Here is a 22,222-nt window from a genome sequence, read left to right on the forward strand (position 1 = left end):
CCTCTCCCTCTGTCCCTCCCCTCACTCACACACTCTAAAATGAGTAAGTAAATCTTAAAAAAAAAAAAAAAAAAAGATCCTCAACAAGACCTAATGCATCTGGGATATTGTCTCATCTGAAACAAATTTCAGCAGAACCACCACTGTGATTTCTTTAGAATAGCTACTATAAATACAGAGAATAATTAAGTATTCTTCTACTATTTTTGGACTTCTGACTTCCAGAACTGCAGGATAATAAATTGTGTTGTTTTAACCACTAAGTTTGTGGTAATTTATTACAGCAGAAATAGGAAACTAATACAGAAGTCTGAGTTTAAAAAAAAAAAAAGACACATTTCAGACAAAATTACTTAGGAAATATTTTATTGTACAAAATTTACATTTGTTGAATACAGTGAAAAGCATGGTAAAAGAACTTTTTGTTAATCCATTTTCTTTGAGATTTTTTTGTGAAAAGTAAATATTTATTTTCTAATACATTCACAGATAATATAACTTTTTATATAGTTGTTTAACAGTTGTGTTGGTAATAAGTGTCTTGGGACATAAGGTATAAAACTGAAAAAAGATCAAAAAAGCGCAGGGGGAAGACCACTACCAAAGAGTAATCTCCACGAACTTGGCATTTTCCACTTCAAGGCAGATGCTGTGGGGTCATCACACTGTAACTGAAGAACAAAATACTTTAATCCTTCAATTTTATGACCAAATCCCCTTTTAGCATTTAAGTCGCATAAAACTCGCCCTTCTCTAGTTTTTTGTTAGTTTTTGCTCTTTTTGGGTTTGACATTTTTAGCTTAGTTTTATTGTAAGGAAAAACAAAGCAATAAATTTGTCTCTATGTTAATTGAAGATAAATTTCCTTAAGTTCCAAGTCATAAAGATATGCCAGAAGGCTATGGAGTCCATCAAGTAAAATCATATTTGAAAGGAATAGGGTTTAAATAATAATAATAATAATAATAATAATAAAAATCAGTGCTGTGTGATTTGTATCAATTTGTTCTTTTATCATATCATTATGGTACTTCCATTATGCCTAAAAGCTAACCGATTTCCCTGGGTGTAATGCTTTTACCTCATAATACAGAGAAGTATTTAATTATAATGCACATTCAAGAGTTATAGTATTGCTCACATAAACAGGTTTTGCTTTCCTTAAAAAAAAAAGTCCTGAATTCTAAAGAAATTTGTTTATTTTTCTAAGAATATGTCTGGTATAATTAATGCAACATGAACAATTAATATAATGAAGTACTTATGGTTTTCCTTTCTGGAAAATCAGTCTTAATGAAACAACTGTAGACAACTGGTTAGTTAAATGCCCTCTTTTCAAAAGCTCAACTGAACTAAATTTTATATAAAGATGTATCTATACTTAACAAACTTTCACTTATTTGGTCTACTTATATAGAATAAAAAAATGCAAGTTTATAAATACATAACCGGAGAAATCAGAGGCTTAAAGTGTAGTAACACTTACACATGGTTTGATTATCTGAAGCCATTCGTTAAGATACTCAACAAGACCTAATGCATCTGGGATATTGTCTCCTTCTGAAACAAATTTCAGCAGAACCACCACTGGGATTTCTTTAGAACAGCTACAACAAATACAGAGAATAATTAAGTATTCTTCTATTGATACAAGATGCTGATTCCATCTGTGTCTGTTTTTATAGCTAAGACAATCTGCCAGGTTTTAGGAAAGGAGAAGATGCCCCATAATAAGCTCACTTATTTATCCCCCTTTGCTCCAGATATATGCTACTTGTGGGGACAGGACTAGAAGCCATGTAATGCCCACTCTGGGCATATGCAAGTTTGCGTCTCATACGAGGCTGCATGAAAAACCATCCACACTGAAATATGTTCTACTTCCCAAATCTGCTGTAGAAGATAGTGATTTTCAGAAGCACCATAGCAAAGAGACTGAAAGAAAATAACACCCTTGTTACTAATAACCTAAAACAGGAAGGAAAATTGCGGAATTGAATAAAGGGAAAAAATGTACTATTACTTTTTTTTTTTAAAGATATTTATTTGAGAGAGAGACAGCAAGAGAGAGCATAGCGGGGGTGCAGGGAGAGGGAGAAGGAGGCCCCCCACTGAGCAGGGAGCCCGACACGGGGCTGGATCCCAGGACCCCAGGATCAAGGCCTGAGTCGCAAACAGACACTTAACCGACTGAGCCACCCAGGTGCCCCTTTACTATATTACTTCTTACAGATTCCACCTACTGAGTGATTATGTGCTAAGCACTATCTGCATATTTTATCGTTCAATCCTACAATTCTTGAGGAAGTTATAATTATCTCCATTTTATAACTGAATCAATTTGGAATAGAACATGGACAGAATGCCTGAATTCAAATTCTAGCTCTGCCACTTACCAGACATGTTGGGCAAGTTACTTAGAGCTTCAGTGTTTCTCATTTGTAAAAGAGGGAATACAACAGAACTTACCTCACAGGTTGTTGGGAGGTGTAGAAGAGGCAGTAGAGGCAAAGTGGTTAAAACAGTGCCCAACATATAGTCAATACTATGTATGTGCTAGCTATTATGATGAAGTAACTGAAGTTTAAAGGGTTTGAAATGTAGTTAACATACTCAAAGTTCTATATCTATGAAGTGGCAGAGGTGGGACTTGAACCCAGATCTTTTGGACTCCAAAAGTCTCTTAACTGTATGCTATAAATGCCTCAAGCTAGTGATGAGATGGAGATAAATAAATGCAAAAAGCTTCCTGTTTGCCAACAAAAGCAAAAATTATTTCTAATACCCTAAAACCAAGAACTATGAGAAAAATTTCATGCCAAAACTTGAGAGCATGTGACTGACAGCTACAGAAATAAAGGTGAGCTGGGTTTCTAAGCAAGGGATTTCAGATGTGGAGAAGACTCTGAGAGGTAGGTTCAGAAGTTTCAGATGTACCAGGAGAGCCTACCACAGCATCTCAGTCTCTATATATCAGAAATTGGTCCGGGTGCCTGGGTGGCTCAGTTGGTTAAGTGTCCAACTCTTGATTTCAGTTCAGGTCATGATCTCAGGGTCATGAGATCCAGCCTCTCACTGGGCTCCATATTGAGGGTGGAGTCTGCTTGGGATTCTCTTTCTCCCTTTTCCTCTGCCCTGCCCCTCCCGCTTGCATGCTCCCTCCCTCTCTAAAATAAATATTAGAAATCGGAAGTTGTTAGCACTAGTTAACATCATCTCACCATGTAATTCTCATATATCTTAGGGGCTCTCAAGCTTTGTATGGTAGCACTGTGAGCCGTGATGACTCTAGATTCTAGTTCCTAAACATTCATGCTATGGTAGCCTTAGAAATGGCTCCTGCCCAGAGGAGGCTAGCTTCCCTGGCTGTGCCTTTATTTTCAAGCCTCTAGGTTAAAAAAATGCAGGGGTATGTCTTGAATTTACAGTGCCTCCACTACTAGTTTGTAACACAAAGAGCAGCATTAAGAGTTTTAACAGCATCCTCTGGTGCTCTCTGTAAAAATGGAAAGTGGAGAGTGGCTAATTTTGTTACTTTCTGTGACATTAAAATCTAGCACATGTGATACATCCATTATTAAATTATAAATGTACTTTGATTCCAATTAAGTATAAAGGATTTCAGGCCAGCCACACCACTGCCACCACCTATCATTAGAGTAACTAATATTATCTTTTCCAGAGATCAGAATATATATTTGTTCTCCTAATGGGAAGGCAAAATATATGTTACAAAAAATTTAGCAAAAATGGTTTTTTTCTCAATTTCAAAAGTTCTTTATTGCAGTGAATATATAATTGCACTGAACATTAAACATGGGTTTGATTATAAATGAAAAGATTTGCATTAGAAAATTAAAAGAAAACTGATTTTGTGATAAACATTTTTTAAATAAGATGAACTCTAAAGTTTAAGTTAGAGTTGATGTATCTTGCAGGTACACACATTCAAGTCAAATATATTTTAAAGGAGCTGGGAAGAGAACAAATGAAAAATTAGTAGTGGTAGTTACCTCTGGGTGATAGGACTGAGTATTATAAATATTGCTTCTTTGGACTATTCTACATTTTCCAAATGTTCTATGATGAGTACGTCTAACTTTTATAATATTTTGCTATCATTGCTAACTTTGTGAGCAAGTTTACAGCTACCCAGAAGTTATTCTTTTGGTCTCATGGAGTTTTACCCTACACATGTGTGGCTCAGAATTCTGACAAAGACTCAGGGAGACCCGCTAAGGCTCTTCTTGAATAGCCCTCTGGTTCTCTGCCTTGTTCATTCCAGGTGTCCTAGCATTCCCCAATCATGATATCTGTCTTCTCAACTCAGCAAGACTGCTCTCCTCAGGTTCCCTCCCCTTCTTTGTGTTGTAGTCCACAAAGTATCTGCAAGCAGAAAGCTGGGGCAATTGTAGGACTTATTTGCCTTCTCTCAGGAATCACAACTGTGTGCTGTTTGCTATCCAATGTCTGAAAAAGTTGTTACATTAATTTTGTCCAATTTCCAGTTGTTGATGGCAAGATGGCAAGTCTGCTATCATTACTCTAACAAAATCCAAAGCAAAAGTAAACTGATTTGTAAAGAACTAAGAAGTCGGTGTGAAGGAGCAGTGAGCTGTAGGAATACAAAGAGAGTAGTAAATTCCTTGTGCAGAAGGGAGAAGCAAGTCAGGACACAAGGAGTGCTGTGAGGTGACTCTTGGAAACTGGGTTCGTTTTTGCAAGGCAGATAAGAGGAGAAAAGTACGTGGGACAAGGGAAGGAAGAATGAGACAGCTTTTAGGAAACTGCTAGTCGTTTAGCTGGAGTCCAGGGCACCAAGGAATGAGCCAGGCAAGGAAATCCTGCAGGGCCTTGTATGGCACCTTAAGGAGTACAAACCAGATTCTGCACACAGCAAGTAAAACCGCTGATGGACTTTACTCAGGGGATGTTGTGATCAGTTTTGAATTTTAATTCTAGCAACACTCAAGCTGGAGAAGAGTGAGGGAGAATGGAGGAGGCAGGGGGAATCAATCAAAAGATCTTGAGAGCAGCTGCTATAGACCAAACCCATGTCCCTCCAAAACTGAAGCCCTAACCCCCAATATGACTATATCTGGAGATAGGATCTCTGCAGGTAATTAAGATTAAACTAAGTCATAAGACAGAGGCCTTAACCTGACAGGACTGTGGCCTTATAAGGAGAGAAGGAAAGAGAGGTCTCTCTCTGCCATGTGAGGATATGGCCAGAAGGTAGCCATCTGCAAGCCAGGAAGGGGGGCCTCACCAGAACCCAACCATGCTGGCTCCCTGATTCAGACTTGTAGCCTGCAGAACTGTGAATAAATAAATTTCTTTGTTTAAGCCACCCTGCGGACGGTATTTTGTTACGGCAGTCCAATCAGACTAACAGCAGTCTAGGCTACAAATGATGTGGCCCGAATGAAGCAAGAGAAGGACTGAAAGCTGGTGGTCTGTAGGGCAGGTGCAGAGAATGATTAGGTAGCCAGGGCTTCCACCAAAAAAATAGTTGAAGTGATATTTTATATTATGGGGAATAAACTAGACAAGAAAAGAAGTAAAAACACAAATGACAGACTAAGAAAAAAAAAGAAAAATGGGGAGAAATGATGGTTTTAATAGGACTAGAGTAGGTTTTCAGGGAAAAAGAGAAAGCTGAAATTGTAGGCAAGTATGGCCAGAGAAAGACAAAACTGCTGTACTGGGAAAACAAGCTAAAATGCCTGTATCCTTTCTAACAGAGAAGTCTTGAATATTTTGGAAAGAAGGAGGGGCAAAAATAATTACAAATAACAAGGAACAAGTTCACCTTTTAGACAAAGAATAAAACTCACTGTGATCCTGAACCATGAATCCTAGCTCTAGAATGAAGTGGTTCAAAGTGTAGGATTTGGGGCCAGATGCCTAGGTTTGAATCCTGGCTCTGCCAGATTACCCACATGGCTTTTAGCAGTTATTTAATCTTGTTGCTCTTCAATTTTCTTATTTATAACATGTAGTTAACAGCAATACATACCTATGAGATTATGAGAATTAAATAATTTAATACATGTAAAGTGCACAGAACAGTACCAGGCACTTAATTTGCTATTACCATGACTACTATTTATATTACTATTATGACTTCCTCGGGTCATGCAGAAGTCACAATGTAGATTTTATTTTATTTTTTTAATTTTTTTTAAAGATTTTATTTATTTATTTGACAGAGAGAGAAACAGCGAGAGAGGGAACACAAGCAAGGGGAGTGGGAGAGGGAGAAGGAGGCTTCCCGTGGAGCGGAGAGCCTGATGCGGGGCTCGATCCCAGACCCCAGGATCATGACCTGAGCCAAAGGCAGATGCTTAACGACTGAGCCACCCAAGCGCCCCAACACAATGTAGATTTTAGAGCAAGCAAACCAGTCATTCTATTTGGCAAGGCTAGGTTTACACTCTTTGAAATGTATTATGTTAAGGATGCAGATTTATTGGTTGACTTTGAGCAATGATGGCGGGGACATATTTAAATTTTTTCTAGGTTAGCTCTGCCCAATTCTCTTAAGCCACCACTGACGGCACAAGGAGATGCTCCTTATTCATCTCTCCTCATGGGAGAGCAGGGAGTAGACTATATGAGCTTGAGAAGCAGCAGATGCCACCCTCTAAACACTGCCCCTCCCCCTCTTCATAACCATCGGCTCTGTCTTCCATGAACCCACCAGGCACATCAACTCCTGGCAAGAAGGAAGAGTCAGAGCCAGCTGAAGCATACAGCAAGGCGTACTGGTTAGCCCCAGACTTAGCCTCAGGTCGTATGAGTCAGGAAGCTAAGGGCAGGCAAAAATGGGGACAGTGTAAATGTCTACAAATCTGATGGCAGGCTGGGCCATCACATAAGTCATATAAATCAATTTACAAAAAGTGGCTAAAAGAAAAAAAAGATCTCTAATTTCCACCTTCACTTTCACTTGCCTTCTGAAAGTTCATGATTCCCAAAGACTAATCAAGAGTGACTGTAGAGTATTTAAAAGAAAAATGCCCCAAAATAACTATAAATCTGTTATTGGGCACACAATATAGAAAGATGTAATTTGTGACAACAATATCATAATGGGTTGGGGGAGGCAGTGTGCATGGGAGTAGTTTTTGTGTGCAACTGAAGTGAAATTAGTATCAACTCAAATTAGACTGTTATAACTTTAGAATGTTACATGCGATCACCATGGAAACCACAAAGCAAGTATCTATAGAATATACACAAAAGAAAATGTGAAGACAATCAAAAGATGTCACTATAAAAAATCAACCAAGCACAAAAGAAGGCAGTAAAGGAGGAAATGAAGAACAAAAAAGCTGTAAGATACATAGAAAACTAATAGCAAAATGACAAGTCCTTCATCAATAATTACTTTTAATGCAAATGGATTAAACTCTCTAATCAAAAGACAGATTGGCAGAATGGATTAAAAACATGATCCAATTATGTACTATCTACAAGAGGCTTACTGTGAATGTAAGGACGCACACAGTTTGAAAGTGAAAAGATGGAAAAAGATATTCCATATAAACAGTAACCAAGAGAGCAGGATGGCAAATATCAGACAAAATAGACTTCAAGTCAAAAACTGTTATGAAAGACCAAGAAGGCTATTATATATTGATAAAAGGGCCAATTCATCAAGAAGACATAACAAATATAAAGATATATTCACAAAACAAGAGCCCCCAAAATATATGAAGCAAACACTGACAGAATTGAAGGGAGAACTAGATACGATGCTATAGTAATAGCTGGAGACTTCAACAGCCTACATTCAATAATGGATGGAAAAGACTGAGAAGGAAACAGAATTACCAATTAGACCTAACATATATACAGAACACCCCACTCAACAAAAACAGAATACACATTTTTCTCAAGTGCACACGGACGGTTCTCCAGGACAGACCTTTGGTAGGGCACAAAATAAGACCTGATAAATGAAAAAGATTAAAATCATACAAAGTGTCTTTTTCAATCACAAAAGAATGATACTAGAAATCAGTAATGGAAGCAAAACTGGAAAATTCACAAATATGTGGAAATTAAACAACACAATTTCAAACAACTAATGGGTCAAAGAAGAAATTACAAGGTGAATTAGATAATTTAGGGGTGAATGAAAATGAAAACACAACATGCTAAACTTAAGAGATGCAGCTAAGGCAGTTTAAGAGGGAAAGTTAGAGCTACAAATGCATATTTAAAAAAGAAGAAATTTCACAGATTAATAACCTAAGTTTACACTTAGGAACTACAAAAATAAAGGCAAACTAAATCTGGAGTTAGCAGAAGAAAGGAAATAATGAAGATTAGAGATAAATAAAATAGAGAACAGTAAAACAATAGAGAAAAATCAATAAAACCAAAAGTTGGTTATTTGAAAAGATCAACAAAACTGAGAATAAAAAAAGACTCAAATTACTAAAATCAGAAATGAAGGTGAGGACATTAGTATGGATTTTGCAGAACTAAATAGGAGTTATTATTGAATAAGTACAGATTCTCTGTTTAGAACAATGACAAAGTTCTGAAAGCAGATAGTTGGTGATGGGTATACAACACTGTGAATTCATTAACAGCAATTAACTGTACACTTAAAAATGGTTACATTATGGGTGTTATGCACAAACGGTGAATCACGGAACACTACATCTAAAACTAATGATGTAGTGTATGGTGATTAACATAACAATAAAAAAGAAAATAAAAAATGGTTACATTAATGTTTCATATATTTTACCATAATTAAAAAAAAGATTGATTGTAGAGGTTGCATACAGTAAGTATCAGGATCCTTAACATGCTGCACATTATAAAGTGTTAAATATGGTTTTTTAAGAACCAATTTTCCTAAGACTAAATTTCAAGTCTTCTCTTCACTTATCTTACTTTCCACTATTTTTAAAAAAGTAGGCTCCATGCCCAATGTGGTGCTTAAACTCACATTACCCTGAGATCAAGAGTCGCATGCCCTTCTGACTGAGCCAGCCAGGCACCCCTCTTACTTTTATTTTTAAATAAGGTGGGAACAAATGAACAGACAGACAGACAAACTCACCCTTCATCATAGAGTGTTTTTGTGATACCTCCTCCAGGAATACGAATACAAAACTCAGAATCATCTATTTCAGGAATGCATGGGCTTTTTTCCATTTCTTCCCAGTTAAGGCTCATTATTTTAGCTTGAACACTTTTTTGCACAAAAGGTGTGAGTAGGTATCTGAAGGGAGTACTAGAAGCAATCATATAATTAACTTTCTAAAAACCCACAATAAATATGAACATTAAGGCAAGTTTTTAAAGCAAATGTTTGTTCTCTCTATATTCTGTTGCTAAAGCAAAGCACAAGTTTCAGCAGTCTACGGAATAACATGTAAAAATATGCTCTGGCTTGCTATTTACATACTTAGGAGAGAGTATAAAGACAGAGGCCAACTTAAACTAAGGCAAGGCCATCATGGAGATAACCTATTTCCCACAGCTATGCTCCCTTCTGGACATGAGGCCTTTTGTGAGATTCCTAGACATGTTATATCTATTTGTGAGATTACTAAAAATTAGCTCCAATTTCGAAAGGTTAGTCCTGGCTAATGTTTCTTCATCATGACTTTTTGGTGCATAAATGATAATGAAATAAATAGTTTATAATTTCTATCTCTTGGATGTTTTGCCTACTATTTAGGAATTCAGTCTGACATGCCTGGGAGTTATACTTAAAGGCAAATGGATTTCTGTGATGGCTAAATAAATAGAAGTAAATAGAAATGTGAATCCAATCTTCCCCAAAAATTATCATCCAATGAATCTTAGGTACTCTCTCTCTTTCTCTTCATCAGCTAGGCTCTGTGATGTTGCCACACACAATACCAAACAATCGAAGCACAGTTCCAGAAACATCTCTATCTTTACACCAAAGCCTTCCTTGTGCCCCAACCATAGGACTACCTAACCATACTCCCTCCCGTCTCTTGACTTTATCTTCTTTCTATAAATTCCAGAGGGGGGAGGCAAAGATATACATGGCTTTTAAAACTTATTTTAGCTTTTTAACAGAGATACCATCATAATACTGTGTAAATCATAACAAAATTTTTCAAAGGCAAAAACATACCTGCGAAGCTGTAGATCATTACGGTGATATGAATGACTGCTTGAAAGAACAATAACTTTGGCACAGTTACTACTTTTCACCCAGGAAAGCAGTTTTTCACAGAATGGCTTTGATTTATACTTTGTATACCATTGAAAGAATAAAAAGAAAGTCTAAAAGTTAGATCTTAGCATATAATAAGAGTATTCTATAAAATATTTTATCAACCTTATATAAAATTATAATTATTTTTGGATCCATTTACTGTACTTAAAGTGAAGATGAGGGATGAAGAGCAAGGAATTTTTTATTGTATCTTTACAATTAAGAAATAAATCGTGAGGAATCTAGATTTCAAAAAAATTCTATTCTGACTCTGTTCTCTAAGTAATCTATCATTACTTAAAAACTATCACATGGATATCTAGGAGATGTTCTTGCTAGAAATTTCTGATCTGAACATGACCAGGAAATAATCAGGCGAACCTAGGATGCTGAACATCTGGCACTGATCCTCAAAGGAGTCAATTTGTGAAGAACAGAAAGAGGAGGAGGCCACTTCTACATCAACAGCTACCAACTAAAAAGATATTATAGTCAAATGTAACATGTGAAACTTGATTGGATTCAGAATTGAAGAATATTTTATGCAGCCACCCTGGAAAACAGTATGGAGGTTCCTCAAAATGTTGAAAATAGAGCTACCCTACGACCCAGCAATTGCACTACTGGGTATTTACCCCAAAGATGCAAATGTAGTGATCTGAAGGGCTATGTGCACCCCAATGTTTATAGCAGCAATGTCCACAATAGCCAAACTGTGGAAAGAGCCAAGATGTCCACCAGCAAATGAATGGATAAAGAAGATGTGGTATGTATATACAATGGAATATTATGCAGCTATCAAAAAAACCACGAAATCTTGCCATTTGCAATGACGTGGATGGAACTAGAAGGTATTATGCTAAGCGAAGTAAGTCAATCAGAGAAAGACAAGTATCATCTGATCTCACTGATATGAGGAATTCTTAATCTCAGGAAACAAACAGGGTTGCTGGAGTGGTGGGGGTGGAGGGATGGGGTGGCTGGTGATAGACATTGGGGAGGGTATGTGCTATGTTGAGTGCTGTGAATTGTGTAAGACTGATGAATCACAGACCTGTACCCCTGAAACAAATAATACATTATATGTTAAAAAAAAAAAAAAGATAGTAGGAAGGGAAAAATGAAGGCGGGGAAATAGGAGAGGGAGACAAACCATGAGAGACTATGGACTCTGAGAAACAAACTGAGGGTTTTAGAGGGGAGGGGGGTGGTGGATGGGTTAGCCCGGTGATGGGTATTAAGGAGGGCAGGTATGGAATGGAGCACTGGGTGTTATATGCAAACAATGAATCATGGAACACTACATCAAAAACTAATGATGTAATATATGGTGATTAACATAACATAAAAAAATTTTAAAAAAGAATATTTTAGGGACAACTGGGGAAATTTGAGTATGTCTGATACTACTGAATAATTCATTAAATGCTGATTTTCTTAGATAATGCTGCTGTGATTGTGAAGGAGAATGTCCTTATTCTTGAAAGATGCATGCTGAAGTATTTACGGGTAAAATATCATGACATCAGTAGCCTACTTTTGGATTCTTTGGCAGAAGGAAACTGTGTGCATGCACACGCAAAGAGAGTAGATCAAGCAGGTGTGGCAAGATGTTAATAGCTGTTTAATCTGGAAAGTGGGTTATGAAATTTTGGGGAGAAAAACTCACTTTATGGAAACTTCACAGACTATTTGTTAATAAAATAATTATTCAATAGAATTTAAAATGCAGATAATAACTAGCTTTTAAAATAGGAAGGTGGTAGAGTATGATTAAGAGAGGCAGGCTCTGGAGTGAAACTGCCTGGTCTAGAATGCTGGCTCTACCTCCTACAAGGACCGTGTGTCTCAGGGAAATTGCTTAATCTTTCTGTGTTTCAGTTTTCCTCATTTGTAAAATGAGGATAATGTTAGTACTTACTTTATCGGACTGTTGATTATAGGTGTTTGTGTGTGTGTGTGTATGGCATATATATACATGTGTGTGTATATATGTATATATTTATTTATTTATATATTTATGTATATATGTGTGTGTGTATATATTTATTACTCATAGCCATATTGGAGCAAAAAAATCCATGTTCAATAAATATTTGCGGGGCACCTGGGTGGCTCAGTCGTTAAGTGTCTGCCTTTGGCTCGGGTCATGATCCCAGGGTCCTGGGATCGAGCCCCGCATCGGGCTCCCTGCTCCTGTGGGAAGCCTGCTTCTCTCTCTCCCACTCCCCCTGCTTGTGTTCCCTCTCTCGCTGTGTCTCTCTCTGTCAAATAAATAAATAAAATCTTAAAAATAAATAAATAAATAAATAAATAAATAAATAAATAAATAAATAAATAAATATTTGCTATTTTGAAATCACTATTTCCACCTACAAAATATTTCATTAGGCATTTTTTTTTTCGCCTATCTTAATTCTTGAACTCACTCAAGTATTAAGAAGAGAACAGAAAAAGCCACACACATGGCATAATGTAAAAATATTAGCAACTCTCACTGCAAAATTTTGAGTATATTATTAACTAAAAAAAAGTAAAGAGTGATTCTAATGTAAATATTAAAATAATCAATAGCATTATTCACAGTCATCTCAAACTGGAAAAAATCTAATGTCCCATTAACAGTACAACGGATAAATTATGGTTTATTTATATAACAGAATCCCACAGAGGTGAGAATGAACGAAATACCTCTCCTTGGAACAACATGGACAGACCTCACAAATAGAATGTTGAGTAAAGGAAGCTAGACATAAAGTACATACCATAAGATTCCATTTACATAATAATATAATAACTAGGATGAGGCATGGGGGAGAGCCTATGGAATGCTGACATATTTCTGACCTCCCCAACAGCTGGTACTTAATCCACTTAACCAATATTTACCAAGTGCTTCTCTACATGCTAGGCACTATTCTAGAATTTGGGGATATAAGAGTGAATGACACATTGTCACTTCTCTCAGAAAACTTACTTTATACTAGTTGTAGATGATAAACAAATATATGATATGCCAAGTAGTGAGGAGCTGTGAAGAAAACCACCCCAGAATAAGAAAATAGAAAGGGTGGTCAGGGAAGGCATTTCTTTTTTTTTTTTTTTTTTAAAGATTTTATTTATTTATTTGAGAGAGAGAGAATGAGAGACAGAGAGCACAAGAGGGAAGAGGGCAGAGGGCAGAGGGAGAAGCAGACCCCTCGCTGAGCAGGGAGCCCGACGTGGGACTCGATCCCGGGACTCCAGGATCATGACCTGAGCCGAAGGCAGTCGCCTAACCAACTGAGCCACCCAGGCGCCCAGGGAAGGCATTTCTGATGAGGTAACATTTAAGCAAGGACTGAAGGAAATGAGCCATTTACGTATCTAGGGGAAAAGTATTCCAGGCAGGGAAAATAATGTAAAGACTCCGAGACAGGAGTGAGCTTAATCTGTCTGAACAGAGAGGCCAATGTGGCTGAAGCAGGGTGAGTGAGAGAGGGAAACAGGCAATGAGCACACAGGAATGGCTCGGAGTTAGATTAGGCAGAGCAGCTGCCCAAGAGAATGCTCCGTGATGATGGAAGCGCTCTTTATGGCAGCTGCTTGCCACATGTGACTATGGAGAACTTCAAATGTGGCTAGTGGGAAGGAGGAACTAATTTTTAATTTTATTTACTTTTAGTTTATGAATCCAAATTTAAATAGCTACATGTGGCTAGCAGGTACCATACCAGGACAGAGGGAGAACCAGGATAAGCCAAGGTAAGGCTGTGAGTTCAGTGGGAGTCAAACAGGAAGCCACCAGAGGGTTTGAAGAGATAAGTGATGTGTTTGATTTAGGTTTAAAGGATCATTGGTGGTGCTATTTCCAAACAGACTATTAGGTATTTGTGAGAGTGGGTGGACAAGAACAAAATCAGGAGTGTGAGAGAAGGCAGTGGTTTGAACAATAGTGGTTGGTAGCAGTGGAAGAGGAAAGAAGTAAGATTCAGAATTTATTTTGACACATACATAATTTAAATGTACATGTCACTGGTTGAAATGTGATACAAATGGAGTAAACCGAAAATATTCCTAAGCTTAAATGTTTTCACCAAAGCTACCTGAAGAGAATATAAAAGACTCACCCTGTATGTCCCAATTCCTTTCAATATAATCATGAAATAATGGTAACACCTCTGAAATTTTATAAGATTGGTTCTCTATAGAACCAGACTTTTCTTAACTGTACATACAGTAAAAAGAGCAAAACTGAGTTTTGAATCTTAATTCTCAATAATACTTAGTATTTTCTCATTATATTTTACTTTGGCCAACTTAAAAAGACAAATATACTAACCTTAATAAAAATGGATCTTAACTGAAGAGCCACTAGCTTCTTTGAAGGCAATGAATATACTACAAAGAAAAAAATGAAATCATAAGATACTTAATATGATGGAGTTATACAAGTGAAAATACTAACATAAAAACTAAATTGAATTGTAAGAACTTTTATACCTAATATTTTCAATAAATATAAAACATATGAACTGTATCATTCAGTCAAAATAAAACATTTTAGAAGTCCCTTAAAATGCACCTGTGGGCTTTACTCTATGGAAGAGATTCATTTCTGACAAGTTAATGGTTTGTTTATTTTATTTTAATTGGTTTTAGAGGTCGGGGGCAGAGGGAGAGAAAGAATCTTAAGCGAGCTCCATGCCCAGTGCAGAGTCCAATGTGGGGCTTGATCTCACAACCCTGACATCATGACCTGTGTCAAAATCAAGAGTTAGACATTTAATGGAGCCACACAGGCGCCCCTGACAAGAGAACTGTTAAGAAAATACCAAAAATTATTTTTCTTCTGTGATTGCAAAACCAGAAAAGTATGCCTCTGGAGACTTCTGGCATTATGACCAATAAAATTCTTAAGAATATTTTTAGTTTCTGATATTCTCCCCTCTTCCTGTTAGAGAACAGCGAAACTCATTGGGATTAAGAGAAGAACGAATAGGGGCGCCTGGGTGGCTCAGTCATTAAGCGTCTGCCTTTGGCTCAGGTCATGATCCCAGGGTCCTGGGATCGAGCCACACATCGGGCTCCCTGTTCAGCAGGAAGCCTGCTTCTCCCTCTCCTACTCCCCCTGCTTGTGTTCCCTCTCTCGCTGTCCCTCTCTGTCAAATAAATAAATGAATAAAATCTTAAAAAAAAAAAAGAATAAAATGCAGGAGAATGTTGGCCTTATGTTAAAATCTGTGAAATAGGCACATCTGTGTTCTTTAGGAGTTTCTGAAAGATAACATGCAAAATAAATATAAAATTTTCTGTGAGTCAATGTGTGTGTTTTTCTTCTGGGAAATGCACTTTAACTCTAGGAGAAGACCCACTGTGTCCATAATCTTCATCACATTCTACAAGGATCCTACTTTGCTGATGTTTAACATGTCCCTGTCCAAGAACCAGAAGCTCTGAGATAAACCAAGGATGAAATCTGGAGTCTCTTAGAGGCACGATTAGGCCCCTGTGCTGAAGGGTAAGCTTTTAGTTACTGTAAATAACCCAGACTTCAGCAAATCCTTTGGTAGTTCATGTCTCTCCAGTTATAGGTCTTTTGGGAGAGTGTCTTGTTGGACCTGTGTGGTGTGATTGGGGGCTATGCTGCATCAGCAAGTCTAGTGACTACCAGGTATGTTCAGGACAAAGGAGGCAAGAGCAGAAAGTTTAGGAATTAGGGAAAAGAGCACAAATTTAGGGGAAAGGGAATAAGATGTGGGCCATTCAGGCCTGTAATCTATCTCTGACGTACATATCTAGTGCAATTCAACAGATCTAGTAGGAAGAGACAGATCTGAAGGGAGGGAGCAAAATGTAAGATACATCAACTCCTATAATAGCAACACTCATATTCTCTATCAGTGTATCATGCTAATCCTTTCTGTTGTTAAGATCCTGCTTCCCATTACTTTTCTGATGTGATACAATATGAAACCAACATCACCTTTCATGTATTCTGGCACAAAATATTTAGCTTTTACCTAACAAAGCCTTTAGATCTAAATGCTGTTACAGAAAATACAGAGACTAAAGGAACAAGCCAAATGACACCACAAGGAAGATATTAAATGTAGCAGGTGAGACATCTGATAAGACAATGGGTCCAGTTTTTTCCTCAGAAGTCAGTTTCATGTAGAAGGAAAAAAAAAAGAGACTGCTCTAGAGTAAAAGAAATTTCAGAGGCACAATAATCAGATGACTACTATGGGTCTTTGTTTAGACTAACTTTAAAGGACATTTTAGGGTAAACTGGAACAATGTGAATATGATAGGGTATAGGAAGACACTAAGAAACTCCTAATTTTGTTAAATGTGATGGTATTTTAGCTATACAAGAAAATGTTCTTAAGAGATACATACTTGCATAATTGAAGATAGAATGTCATGATGTCTACAATTTATTTTAAAATACCTCATTTTAAAAATAAAGTGGATTGGGGTGCCTGGGTGGCTCAGTCGGTTAAGCGTCTGCCTCCGGCTCAGGTCATGATCCCAGGACTCTGGGATCGAGCCCCGCATCGGGCTCCCTGCTCAGCGGGAAGCCTGCTTCTCCCTCTCTCTCTGCCCCTCCTCCTGCTCATTCTCTCTCTCTCTAATAAATAAATAAAAAAATAAATAAAGTGGATTAAAGGACTTCATCCAATTGACTTGCTACAAGTTTTTGTCAAAAAGAAAAGCCAGTGGGTCTTCTCCTAGACTTAAAGTGCATTAGCAGGGTGGTGGGGTGCTTAAGAGGCAGGTCTCAGGGCCAGAGCCTTGATTAGAAGCTCAGTTACACCAATTATTAATCATGTGACCTTAACTTCTCTGTGCAATGGTTCCCTCATCAATAAAACTACGCATAGAGTAGTTGTGAAGATTAAATGAATTAACACATTTAAACGCACAGTGTTCAGCTCATAGGAAACACTCAATAAAATGACAGTTGTTATCATTAGTGGAAGTACATAAATTCTAGTTCTACCATTTACAGTCCTTTATCCTTTAAGGCAATAACTGAAATTCACTCTTGTGTTAACACAGTCATCTTTGCTGCAGGAATTTTAATATTAAAGTGTTTTGTTTTGTTTTTTAAGATTTTATTTATTTATTTGTGAGAGAGAGAGAGAGGGCACAAGCAGGGGGAGTGGCAGGCAGAGAGAAGCAGGCTCCCTGCTGAACAAGGAGCCTGATGCGCAGCTCGATCCCAGGACCCTGAGGTCATGACCTGAGCTGAAGGCAGCTGCTTAACTGACTGAGCCATCCAGGCACCCCTTAAGGTTATATTTTGAAAGTTTATTTCATTATTGCAAGCTAATGGCACCATTAATAAGATGGACAAAAAAAAAAAGCGCTCTTCATTTGTCTTTTAGCCCATCAACGGTCTTTCGTGCTACTCTACCACCTGTGGCTTTCACCTTAAAATGGAAAACAGAAAACTGAGCAGCTACCAGAGCAGCTTGCCATCAAAGCAAGTGGATACTCCTGTGCCTCATGATCAATAGCTTTCCCCTACTAGCTCAGGGTAGTACCACATTATAAACACAGTGGTCAGTGCAATGTCAACTGTATTCCCCAATTAATCAAGCTTGATGGCCTAATGAGGAACTATGATTTATGGCATGGGAATAGCCTACACCTACTAGTAGTATTAGGCAACTCTATCTCTCTGAGCCTTATTGCTATTACGTTATTATGGATTCTATAATAATATGAAAGGATGAGTAGCGCATGTTAAACACAGAGGACTGAACCCAGTGGAATTCTTTTCCCTTTTCCTTGGTATTAGTGATGCTTATACTTGCCAGAAAGAACAGAAATTAAAACTGAGGCTAAAAGAAGGAAAAAAAAAACACCTTATGTTAAAAAAAAAAGGAAACCTCAAATTCTAGTTAAAGAAGTACAGTCATCATAGGAGTTGCCATTTAGAAAAGGCTAAGAACTAAAACCAGATGTAAGAGAACAGGACGTGACTAGGTCATAAATTCTGCACAAAGCTGGCACTAAGTACATGTTTGCTATAAAACAGTATCTGTAGAATTTACTTCTAATTTAAAACAACTCTTCCTTATAACAGAATAAAACAGGCTTAAGTCTTACATACTTTCAGCATTTATACTGAGTTCTGTTGAATTTTCTTCTGCAGTTGCATATGGATTGTTTCCAACCATCGGCACAAGACAATCGGTATAGAAGTAACCAATCTTACACATATTTAGTGTAGAAATAATCAAATCCATTGCAAGCTGGCCAACATTTCCAACAGATACTGCTGGCTGAAATAATAAAAAATATATGTTCATTAAATCATCAAAATTAGCAGCACTTTTAAAAGTTTAGACAGAAGACAATAATCATGGGACTACTTTTGGATGGTTATGCTCAGGTACATCATAGCTGGATAGAGACTCATTAGCTGCAACTGAGGTGTCAGCAGGGGCTTCCTCTACTTTTGAGACGACTGATTTAACACTGATGGAACACCTACTACATGTCGATCATTGCTCTAGCACTAGGAACGCAGCAAGACAAACCGACGCAAGTTCCTGCCCTTGTGGAGCTTCCATTCTAGTGAGGGAGTAATTTAATGTAATAAAATAGTGAAATGCATGCATGCTTCACTTTATTGAACTTCACAGAGAATGTGTTTTTTACAAATTGAAGGTTTGTGGCAACCCTGCCTCAAGGAAGTCTATCAGCACCATTTTTCCCACAGCATTTGCTCACTTTGCGTCTGTTGCATTTTGGTAAATCTCTCAATATTTCAAACTTTTTCATTATTATATTTGTTATCATTTGATCTGCAATCAATGATTATGACTCACTAAAAGCTCAGATGATAGTCAGCATTCTCCAGCAATAAAATCTTAAAATTAAGGTATGCGCACTGTCTTTTTAAACATAATACTATTGCAAACTTAATAGACTACAGTATAAACATAACTTTCACATGCACTGGGAAACCAAAATATTCATCTGACTTGCTTTATTGCAATATTCACTCTATTGCTGTGGTTTGGAACCAAACCCCCAATATCTTTGAGGTATGCCCGTATACAGTGTTAAGTGAAAAGTTAAGTGAGAGTGTGTATACGTATGTGGTTGGTTGCAATTTTAAATAGGGTGATCATGAAAACAATGACTCTATAACTGACCAGTTAATCATAGACCTGAAAGACGTAAGGAAGACAGTCACACAAAGACCAGGGAAAAGAACACTTCAAGCAGTGGGAAAGCAAGTGTAAAGTCCTCTTGGGTCATCCTTCCATTTGCTTTGTTAGTGCCTAAAGGTTGGAGTCAGCTTCTTTTCACATTAAACACACACGCATATTTATCCCCACGACTTCAAAGAGTCCCATTGTCAAATCTCTATCTATAGTCCAAAACATTTATCTGAACTTCAGATCCTAATCCATATGTCCACATGGTTATCTCATAGGCAATGCATATTCAACATGTACAAAACTAAACTTCTGCCTAAATTTGTCCTCACATTTTGCATTTTAGAAAAGAGCAACACTTGCTCATCTGATTACCTAACCCACCCAAGAAACTTCTTCCTTTTCTCTTACAAACCACATCTAATACATGTCTAATTTTCATTGATTCTACTTTCAAAGTATCTCTGTAATGTAGCTCTTCCTTTGCATTCTTCTAGCAACTGCATCCCCCCACCATCTTATTTTTCTGGGTCTCTTAGGGTGGTCCCCCACTTCTCATTGCTCTCATCTACTAACCTTCTGGTTATCTCCTGTAATTCCCTTTCCTCTTCTCAAGGATTTTGCTACTTTAGACTCTCACTCTCCTGTATCATCCACCTTTTCCTCACTATTGGATTCTTCCCATCATCATATATACATGCTGTAATCTTTCCTTCTAAAATACCCCACCCTCCCACCCCACCCCCCTCCTGCACTCTGCTAAAATACCCTCCCCTGATCCCACATACTCCCCTAGCTACCACCTCACTTCTTGGTGTCTCTCCATAGACAAAATTCCCTAGTTGTCTACTAAAACATAAGTAGGAACTTTATCTCTGAATTGATAAACAAACACATACATATACATGTCTCCATCCCTTCTTTCATTTATTCAACCACTCCAATATGGCTTCCCTCCCTTCACCACTCACTGGTAACTGTCAAGGTTACCACCAATAATCTTTTGGACATTATTTTCCCTATGAATCTTTCTCTTTTTTTTCTTCTGCCAAGTATCTTACTAGCTGTTTCTGCATAAGGCTGGACTCAAGGTCAACTGATATGGCTGCAGCCTATGAACAAGCAAGGCCCTGAATTCCTTACCTTAACAAGAACGAGCCTATGACCCCATCCAGGTTGTACTAGCTCTCAGAGCATGCCCACAGCCCCTTTTCCTTGTCCTAAGATAACCTCCTGACATCAGGGACTCAATTTTGCCTCATTCTGATGTCAAGTCTCCCCCGCAAAGTAAACACGGGAATATATGGTACATACATGTTTCAATTCCTGCAAGGATACCTTTCCCTTTTATGATTAACAAATATTTTTCAGGGAGATACTTTGAAATTATATAAAATTTCCTTCAGTACATTATCACACACTAATTTTAACATTCATTCATATTTCTTGCATGCATCGTTAAGGTGAGAATTGCCCCAAGGTGATTACCATCATTTAAAAAACTGAGATAACTGACATATAACATTGTATTAGTATTAGGTAGATAACACAATGTGATACGTGTATATATTGTGAAAAGATTATCACAATGAGTTTATTTAACATCAATCAACCACAGTTACAAATTTCTCTTGTAATGAGAACTTTTAAGATCTACTCTCTTAGCAAGTTTCAAATACACAATATTGTTTATTATAGTCACCATGCTGTACAATACACCAGGACTTATTTATAACTGGAGATTTGTACCTTTTAACTGCCTTCATCTATTTCATTTCAAGCAGCCCTCGTCCTCACCCTCCTCTGGCAACCACCAATCTGTTCTCTGTATCTATGAGGGGGTTTTTTCCCCCCGATTCCACACATAAAGCTTTAACAGGTCCTGACGTCCCTCCCTCTCCCAATAAGCCCTAGGATTCTTCAGTACCCTTTTCGAAGTGCTATCCTAGCATTTATTGCCCTTACTGGTTTACGTGTGTTTCCAACTAGACTACACACTTCTTGAGGACAAGGACCTAGTCTTATTTTAATATTTTTACAGTACAGAAGGTTTATTGAAACAGTGACTGAATACGGGCAATTTTAGGAGCAATAAAACCGTGTGTTAGCTACTGGCTAAGATTACTTTTATGACCTTACCTGTAGTTTTCTAGTTAATGAGAGTCTTGCCAGCTTAAGACTGGCTCTGATACTAGTTGAGGAAAACTTTTCTAGGATATAATAATTTTTAAAAAATGGCCCCTACAACCTATGTACAACGTTACCTGTAATTACCACACACATTACGTTGTGCATTCAACGCAGACTAAACTCTAGTCTCAGAAACGTTCGGTGAGAGCGCCAACAGATTCCATCTGAAGCGCCGCATCTAGCGACAACCTGTCTTCGGTGCAGGCTGAAAACCTGAAGCAGAAGCAAGTACCGTCCTCTGTCCCAGGCCCGTTGAAACACCTCGACTGGCGGTAGCGGCCACCGGGGAGCCTCCCGAGAGGAAGCACCCCAAGCCGGGCACGCGGAGCTCGCGAAAGCGGGGACTCACCATTAGGAAAGTGTAGCCCGTGAGGTCGGGGACCGACTCTCCACAGGGAACGAACATGGTCGCACAGACGTGGGAGAACGGGGTGAGCGCGGGCCTGGGAGAAACGAAGACGTCGCCAAGGCGAGACCGCGAGCGCCGCGCCGCGTCGGTGTCCCCAGAGCCGCTAGCGACGGGGGCGGGGCGGGGCGGGGCGGGGCGGGGCCCGTCGTGCGGCTCGGCGTGGGGTCCTGAAGGGCCCGTCCAGCTATCTGCCGGTCCGCAGGGCGGAAAGGGCCCGCGACCGGGGAAAGACGAGGGCGG

The 22,222-nt window shown here is 38.2% G+C and overlaps 1 protein-coding gene across 1 annotated transcript; it reads right to left on the minus strand.

Moving 5' to 3' along the window:
* Positions 1-349: 349 nt before the first annotated feature.
* PSMG2 (proteasome assembly chaperone 2) lies at positions 350-22,106 on the minus strand. Its single transcript, XM_045887071.3, has 7 exons — positions 21,923-22,106; positions 18,327-18,498; positions 14,544-14,602; positions 10,139-10,257; positions 9,086-9,259; positions 1,487-1,607; positions 350-671 (listed from the first exon to the last, which is right to left on the minus strand). The coding sequence occupies exons 1-7, from the start codon at positions 21,977-21,979 to the stop codon at positions 573-575; spliced, it is 801 nt and encodes a 266-aa protein (XP_045743027.1). The 5' UTR covers positions 21,980-22,106; the 3' UTR covers positions 350-572.
* Positions 22,107-22,222: the final 116 nt, after the last annotated feature.

This window comes from Mirounga angustirostris, unplaced genomic scaffold, assembly GCF_029215605.1.
Source record: "Mirounga angustirostris isolate CCGP_5_RB_7025 unplaced genomic scaffold, mMirAng1.0.hap1 SCAF_14, whole genome shotgun sequence".
Taxonomy (NCBI): domain Eukaryota; kingdom Metazoa; phylum Chordata; class Mammalia; order Carnivora; family Phocidae; genus Mirounga; species Mirounga angustirostris.